The sequence below is a fragment of the Hermetia illucens genome, chromosome 2 (assembly GCF_905115235.1).
Source record: "Hermetia illucens chromosome 2, iHerIll2.2.curated.20191125, whole genome shotgun sequence".
NCBI classification, from domain to species: Eukaryota; Metazoa; Arthropoda; class Insecta; order Diptera; family Stratiomyidae; genus Hermetia; species Hermetia illucens.
In genome coordinates, this window is record NC_051850.1 from 9,252,905 (window position 1) to 9,261,833 (window position 8,929).

Below are 8,929 nucleotides of genomic sequence, written 5' to 3' on the forward strand. Positions count from 1 at the left end.
GATGAAGTTGACAAGGCCAAGTGACAGCGGCTGTCAATCGACTAGAACGTGCTGCTCTGGGCGGTATGAGTAATCGGTGTCGGGGTTTCTAGTTTTCGGGCAGATTTACAGGTTTCGAACGGGTTTTTGGCGATAAATTTGTTTATTTCGTTCTAGAAAATTAAAATCTTGAATAGTTTTGTGTGTTTTAACTCAGCAAAATGGTAAGAAAGTCGTCTTCTTTGTGGTTCAGTGAATGTTGCCTTATATGGTCATTTGTTCGTAAATAATCAAGAATTCGAGACAACTTGTCCATAATAAAGTTCATTGAGTGGTATTGTATCGTATTAGATGCTTGGCATTAAGCATGAAGGCTAATATTTGATGAGTCTGTATTAATTTACCTCAACAGAGCTCTCCCGCGTTTTTGTAGGCCTCAAATTACCCAGTCCCAGATGTTCCTTCTAATTGGAATCAACTCTAAGGCAGAGGCCAATATAGTCATTAAACAAAATACCGATTAGCTGGGAGAAACCCCGAAAAGGGGACGTCATCCAATGTTTCAATTGCCAACAATTTGGTCACATATTCTCAAACTGCGGATACGGCCCCAGATGCATGAAGTGCGCGGGCCCACACGCCTCCAGGGACTGCCCCCGTTCGATTGTAGAAGACGACGCCGAAAACGGGTCGGCGGCACCCCTCAAATGTGCAAACTCCAACTTCTCTAAGTGCCCCGGAAAGCTGGAATCTATTCAGCGCAAAGAGAGAACCAAAAACATCCCGCACTCCCGATCTGCTTCGTTCTTCTCCTACCTTGACAGACCCTCGTCTGTTCGTGTCTCGCAGCCTAACACTCTGCCTCAAGCCAACTGGACCGCCTCTCCCTCACTGCCCCGTCTTACGCCGCAATGGCCAGGGGTCGAGCAAGACCCGAAACCCTTAGCCCTTCCATCCCATTTCCAGGGGCTTCTTCATTCAATATGTCTTTCTCCTCGCTGTGGAACACAATCTCCGACTTCTATCACAACTATCTCTGTCTCCCCCTGAAGACAAACCCGAAGCGAACTTAGAATTTCGATGTTCAGATATCCCGACTCCACTCTCCTGTCACTCGCAAGCCTACCAAGTTCAACTTTCGTAAGGCGAACTTCGAAGGTCTGAACTCAGCCCTGGCGTCAATCAACTGGGTCCCCCTGCTCTCTCCATTTACATGTGACCAAGAACTCAACACTTTCTATACCATTTTATCGGATCTTCCTTGTTACGTTCCCTCCTTTCCTAAGTGCTTACGCTCTTACCCCGTCTGGTTCACCACTGAAATTCACAAAAAACTACGTCAAAAACAGACTGCGAGAAAGAAGTTCCTGTCCTCTAGAAACTTTGCTGACTCAGTTTTTTCCAAATCCTTTCGTTCCTCGGTGAAATCCTTAACACGTAAGTCCAGAAACGAATATTTGTCCAGCGTGGAAGACTCACTAAAGCGCGGAAACCTGAAACCTTTCTGGTCCCGCATTCGCAACTTCCGCTGCCCCGCCCAGTTATCCCCTCCGTCCATTAAATTCTCTGGCTTCTCAGCTAACTCCCCCCAACTATCTTGTGATTTACTCTGCCGCTACTTTTCGTCAGTCTATGTTCCTCCCCCTTCCTCCGAATCCCTCCCGATAGTAGATGTAGCCTGCCCCGCATCGCCTACCGTTCCCCTTCTTACCCCTAACCTTGTCGAATACCTCATTGGCGAATTTGATGCCAAGGTCGGACCTGGCTACGATGGTCTTCCAAACCCCTTTTTGCTCAAAACTGGTAAGTCCATCTCCGTTCCTCTATCTCTTATTTTCAACAAAAGCCTTGAAGAGAATCATTTTCCCAGCTTGTGGAAAGAGGCTCTCATTATCCCCATTCACAAAAGTGGCGATCGTTCGCTTGCTGAGAATTATCGTCCCATTTCCCTCCTCTCCTCCTGTTCCAAAATTCTGGAAAGATATGTCAGCGACTGGTTGTCCGCCCACTTTGGCCAACACATAGTGAAAGAACAACACGGCTTCGTTAAACGTAGGTCCACTGCCTCCAACCTGCTTGACTTTACCAGCTTTGTCGCCAAATGTCTAAATTCACGGCAAGAAGTGCATACCATTTACACTGACTTCGCGAAAGCCTTCGACACTGTAAATCACAAGATACTTCTATCCAAACTCTCGTCCCTAAACGTCCCCAAACCACTTGTTTTATGGCTTGCCTCTTACCTTTCCAACCGATCCTGCCGCGTCTCTTTTGACGGCTGTACTTCCCGCTCCTTCTCCCCCTCTTCTGGCGTCCCACAGGGGTCTATTCTGGGTCCTTTGCTATTTTTATTTTTTATTAACGACCTTCCTCCCCTCCTTACTTGTCCCTGTTTGCTCTATGCAGATGACCTTAAGCTGTTTTCCGCTATATCGTCGCCTATGGACTGTGTTTCCCTTCAGAATAACCTGGACACTCTGGTTCGTCAGAAAGTGTCACTCTATGTGCTACTCCCTAAAATCCTCACCCACTTCTTTCTCCTACTCGCTTGACGGACATTCCTTACCCTGCTTAAATTCCACTCAAGACCTCGGAGTCACTTTCGACAATAAGCTCCGCTTTGACACCCATTGCCTCGATGTCATCAATCGAGCAGCAAAATTGTCAGTCTTCATTCTTCGCTCCTCCTCTGATTTTGACTCCATCCAACCCTCCTTAGCTCTCTCCAATTCCCTCGTGAGGAATACCCTCGAGTATTGCTCCGTGATCTGGTCACCCTCCCGTAACTGTGATTGTTTTGCCCTTAAAAATGTGCAACGTAAATTCACCCGTTCCCTCTTCTTTAAGAAGAGCTTCCCTCGTGTAGATTACCCCTCCCGCCTCCGCTTTCTAAACCTTCCCTTCCTACAACAGCGTAGATCCTATCTGGATCTATGCATATTCTTTAAACTTTCCTCGGGTCTGATGGACTGCTCCGCCGCTGACGAGATCACCTGCCGTCCTGCTTCTTATAACACACGTAACACAGATATTTTCAACGTGCCCTTCGCGGAGCTCGAAGTCTATTTTCATTCCCCGATTCCCAGGCTTTGCCGAAATTATAATGCAAATCAGCTTGGTCCTTTTAACTTCCCTACTTTAAGTAGTTTTAAACGTAGGATAAGTTTTTTGCTTTCTCCTCCTCCTCCTGAGGACAATAATTAATTGGAGCTCTCTCTGTTTTTTGTCCGTTAAATAAATAAATAAATTCCTCTTCAAATTGCTAGACAACCAAAATGAAGATGCTTACACTCAACACTAATTCGCTAATTTCTAACGACAAGCGTTTCGCTCTCCACCAGCTCCTCGAGGATTCCAATCCCAACCTCGCTCTCCTTAATGGAACCAGACTGAGGGAAGCCCCCAACGTAGAACTACATGCTTCCGGTTACAGCACTTTCCGCACCCCTCGAGCAGAGGCACAACCACTAGTCGAAGCGGGACTAAGGGCAAATAGCATCCCTTCGGATGCACTGGCATCAAACTGCCTGTTAGCAGTAGTCAGATTTCCTGTCAGGGATGGTGGCGTCCTCCGAGTCCTAATCGGCTCTTTCTACTTCCCGGGCGGCACAGGTCGTCATCTCACTCCCATTTTGGCCGAACTCTGGGAACTCGCGACCAGTTTCGATGCCTTCATCCTCGGCGGTAACCGCAACGCGAGACACGTATCTTGGGGCGACTCAGTTAACAACGGAAACGGCAAAGTGCTCTTCGATTGGTTACAGTCAGGTCCATTCCTTAGCGCGGACATCATTAACGCGGGAGTGCCACCTTTTCCTCGTGGGACTTCTTTCCTAGACGGCTTTATAATATCGTACAGCATTTGTCACTAGCTGCTCCTCTTTAGCAGCCCACTAGGACCATCGTGCCCTCACCCTCTCTCTACATCTACAGCAAATTCTCCCTTCACTCCACCATCCGCGGATCCTTCAATCTGACAAACTGGGACGATTTCCAACGCGACATAGCCAATGCGGTGGGCCCTCCCTTGGACAAATCACGCATTCACTCTAATGTTGAACTAGATACATACATCCGAAAAGTGATCTCTGCCTTCGAAACTACAATTGACAAACACTTTCTTCCTCAATCCTCCTCTTAGTCCGCGATAGAAAGAGACTACTGCAGCGCAGGAAACGATTATTTCACCGGTTACGGAACAGATGCAATGCTGACTACCGTCTCCTCTCCGAAATCAGCAAAATCAATGGAGCTATTCGGTCCGAACTAAATGCATCTTACAAGAAACTTCTCAAATCTCTCAAACCTGGCCCACAAGTTTTCTCAATAATTAATCGATTGGGTGAAAGAAAAAAATCTTCTCTTAACGTCGCTACTACCCGATAAAAATACTCACTCCCCTGAGGAAAAAATATCCGCTTACGTAGACTACTTGAACCACTTATTCAGAGCCAAATCGCCAGCGGACCCCATCTGGAACTCGGTGGTCGCCAATGCCGTCAGCGATAAAAGGTTGAGCTTGGAAGGGTCTTATCTTTGCCCCTTTTCCCTCAGATGCCCGGCTGATACAGTTAGAACAGGCCCGTTCGCCTCCTTCTTTACCTCCTTAGAAGAAGTCGAACTTGCAATTTCCCGGTGCAACAATAAAAAATTTTCGGGCCCCGATGGCATCCCTAACTTTGTTTTGCGGAAGTGTGCGCCTACCATCAGTGAACGTCTCGCCATCCTCTTCAACAACGGCCACTTCCAGGCATCTTGGAAATCAGCCCTCCTCACACCTATCCCTAAGAAGGGGTGCACGGGCGATTTAAAAAATATGAGGCCTATCTCTCTTCTTTCCAATATTGGAAAAATCTTCGAACGTATCCTACTAAGTCACCTCAATAGACACTACCCCCTATCATTCCACTTAATCAATTCGGCTTCGAAAACCTCAGATCCACCGAGCAGTCAATCCTGTACCTGCAATACCATATGCTCAATCAACTGGAAAACAGGCATTGCACCGTAGCCTGCGCCTTAGATCTCAAAAAGGCATTTGATTCAGTTTGGAAGGAGGGATTGCTCTACAAACTAATTCAGTCCAATAGTCCCCTCCCCTTATTCATAATCCTCGCAGACTTCATCTCCAACAGAACTTGCCGCGCTTCGATGGACTTCGCTCCATCGACTTCCCGGTAAACTCAGGAGTCCCTTAGGGATCTATTCTAGGCCCCAAACTTTTTCACATCTTCCTCCACGATATTCCCCTCCCTCCCGTAAACTTATTCCCCACGCCAACGGCCACTCAGGCAACCTTTCACTCACCCTTTTCCCCCAACGACAATGGTCCTCCCGCGTCAGGAGGGATCCTTTTCGTTGATGACATAATCCTATATGCGAGTGGTTTCACGCCCTCACCAGCTTCCCTCTCTCTCTCAATCTCCTAACCAATAGGGTCATCGCTTATTTCAACCATTGGGCTCTTACCGTTAATTTCCTTAAGTCCGAGGTTGTTTGCTTCAGAAACCACAGTGAGAAATGCCACTGGCGCACAGTGCCAGAAAGCAAAAACCTGCATTTACGGATTGCCAATCACACACTCAAGCCAATCTCCCTCAACAACAAACTGAAATCCAACCCTCACGTCAGATCTGCTATTGCCAATGCCTCTAAGGCCTCATCATCATCATCAACGGCGCAAAAAACCGGTATCGGGCCTAGGCCTGTCTTAATAAGGAACTCTAGACACCCCGATTTTGCGCCGCAGTTCACCAATTCGATATCCCTAAAAGCTGTCTGGCGCCCTGACCTACACCATCGCTCCATCTCAGGCAGGGTCTGCCTTGTCTTCCTTTTCTACCATAGGTATTGCCCTTATAGGCTTTCCGGGCTGGATCATCCTCATCCATACAGATTAAGTAACCCGCCCACCGCAACCTGTTGAGCTGGATTTTATCCACAACCAGACGGGCATGGTATCGCTTACAGGTTTCGTCGTTATGTAGGCTACGGAATCGTCCATCCTCATGTAGGGGGCCAAAAATTCTTCAGAGGATTCTTCTCTCGAACGCGGCCAAGAGTTCGCAATTCTTCTTGCTAAGAACCCAAGTCTCCGAGGAATACATGAGGACTGGCAAGATCATAGTCTTGTACAGTAAGAGCTTTGACCCTATGGGGAGATGTTTCGAGCGGAACAGTTTTTGTAAGCTGAAATAGGCTCTGTTGGCAGCCAACAACCGTGCGTGGATTTCATCGTCGTAGCTATTATCGGTTCGACCCTAGATAGGAGAAATTACCAACGGTCTCAAAGTTGAAGTCTCATATCTCGATGTTGTTCGTTCTTTGATTTTTTTGCGCTGACGTTGCCACCATGTACTTTGTCTTGCCTTCATTAATGTGCAGCCCGAGATCTCGCGCCGCCTGCTCGGTCTGGATGAAGGTAGACTGTACAACTTGGGTTGTTCTTCTTATGATGTCAATATCGTCTGCATAGGCCAGTAATTGGGTGGATTTAAAGAAGATGGTGCCTAAGTGTGGTCTCGAGAAGCTGACCAAACTTTTGAAAACACCAAGCAGCACCTCTCAATGAAATTACAGAGTCTACGATCGTGAATTACTAATCGGGTTTTTGAGCTTCAAGTAGTTCCGTCTCTCTTTTGAATGCAGGCCATTCTCCTTCGTCCAATAGAGCGTCTATCCGCAAACTTCGCCGCTTAACATTCAACCAGTGTCCGGGTAAAGCAATTTATTCGCTGACGGTTTATCCCGAATCGATGAGATTAATATCCCAGCAGCAGTTGTTTCTTCGGCAATCGCCCAGAAGAATCACGCAGTTTTGCAGAGCCTCCAGTCAGACTCCAAATACACGTTCAAGGAGTGCTCCAACTTCGGATCGCCTTCCTCTGTTTGATCTCCGAAAATGGAACTAGGCCATATATATTTTTGCCGCTTTTCGTAAGGAAGTTTTTCGCTCGGTGGAAGATCTTGCACACTCTATCTATTTCTGGCCGTCCATTAACAAGGAATTGAATTCTTCGGCCAAAGATTGCATCACATGCCAGAGGTGGAAAGTCACTAGGCTTGCTTACACACCATACGCTTCGACAAGACTCGCACAGATGCAAGAATTGCCTCACGATCGTTGATCAGTTTACGCGATGGCCTTAAGCAATACCTCTGAAGGACATCACAACACAATCATGTACTAAGGCCCCCTGTCGGATTCCGCACTTTGGTGTTCCCGCCATTATCACAGACCAGGAAACACAAATCGAATCTATTCTCTTCTTGGAGCTAGGAAAGCTCCTACGATTCAAATGCCAATGGACAACCACATACCTTTCGCAGTCAAACGGGATGCTGGAACGTTAGCATCGGACGCTTAAAGCAACCGCAACGATCCCGCCTGGTCGCAGGTCTTGCCTTTCATTCTGCTTGGCCTCCGTACTGACCACCACGTAAAGTTTGCCACCAGCTATGCTGATCTGGTATACGGGGAGAACCTACTTCTTCCCGGCGACCTGGTCCTCAACAAAATAGATGGGTTTGGAAAGAACAGATTGTTGCGTCCGCTACGGAAGGTCGTTGCCAACTTGAAGTCGCCTCCGCTACCCCCTCATGCGCAGCCAACGGTCCACAGCCCTTGGTGAGGATTGATGCCACCCGAAAGCCGCTTCAGTCACCATACGAAGGCCCTATAAGATCCCTGAGCGTGGGGATGAAAAAAAAACATGTACATATTTACAATAGAATGCGATTTTCAAATTCGGGTTGATAGCTCCTTTATTCAAAATGCTCATACTTCTGACGCATTTTATTCAATTGAGGGCTCAAAAATATACCATCAATCACACAGATAACCATTAATCCAGTCCTTTTTTCCCCAGGAACCCAACTACGATGAAGACACCGAATGGAATGACGTCCTTCGCGCCAAAGGCATCATCCCGCCCAAGAAAAAAGAAGCCGAAATCTCCGAAGATCAAATTGTCTCAATGATTGAAAATGCCATCGAAGAGAAAACAAATGGTGTTCCACGAGAGAAACAACTTGGAGACATGACCCTAGACGAGCTCGACGAACTAGAAGACTCCGAAGACGAAGCCATTCTCGAAGAATACCGGCGCAAACGAATCGCCGAAATGCGTCTGCTTGCGGAGAAACCGCGATTCGCTTGTGTTAGAGAAATTTCCGGGCAGGATTACGTCGACGAGGTGAACAACGCCGGAAAGGAAATCTGGGTGGTGCTGCATTTGTACGCGAATGGAGTGCCTTTGTGCAATATTATCCACCATTACATGAAGGAACTCGCAGTTAGATTCCCGCATACGAAGTTTTTGAGATCTGTGGCTACCACGTGTATTGCCAATTTCCCTGAAAAGAATTGTCCTAGCATTTTCGTGTACTATGAAGGGCAGATGAAGAAACAGTTTGTCGGGCCGTTGGAATTGCGAGGGGACAAATTGACAGCAGAAGAATTTGAATATCTTTTAGGAACGAGTGGTGCGATAGCAACTGATATCAAAGAGGATCCAAAGCGCCAGATCCGAGATAAGATGTTCAGTGACTTGCAAAATGACTATTGATTATAATTTTCTCTTAATTATTTATTTGTTTTAATTGTGTTTAGTTTTAATATGTACAAAACGTCAGTTTTTGTATAAAGAAAGGCAAAGTTGATATATTTTAAAGGATTTTTATTCAAAAATATATAACGTTCATAACATAATAGTAATTTTCTTTTAGTATAAAAGTGAGCTTCCCAAAATTTTAACCAATCAACCTGAAATGTCTTTGGGGTTATCTAGAGCTGAGCAATCACAAAGAAAGTGTCTGAGGTTTCTCTCTCCGCTCTGCAACATCAACAATATGAATTTTAAGGCATGCCAAATCTGACGGCACGGACAGCTATAGATTAATACCCGATGCAAACAGCAATAATTCTGTACAAGCAGAGTAGTGCAGTTGA

General features: G+C 46.6%; 1 protein-coding gene across 1 annotated transcript; it reads left to right on the top strand.

The window, feature by feature from the left end:
• The first annotated feature begins 12 nt into the window (after positions 1-12).
• Positions 13-8,687, top strand: LOC119649863 (viral IAP-associated factor homolog). Its single transcript, XM_038052233.1, has 2 exons — positions 13-203; positions 7,848-8,687. Exons 1-2 carry the CDS (start codon positions 201-203, stop codon positions 8,544-8,546), a joined length of 702 nt encoding a protein of 233 aa, XP_037908161.1. The 5' UTR covers positions 13-200; the 3' UTR covers positions 8,547-8,687.
• Positions 8,688-8,929: the final 242 nt, after the last annotated feature.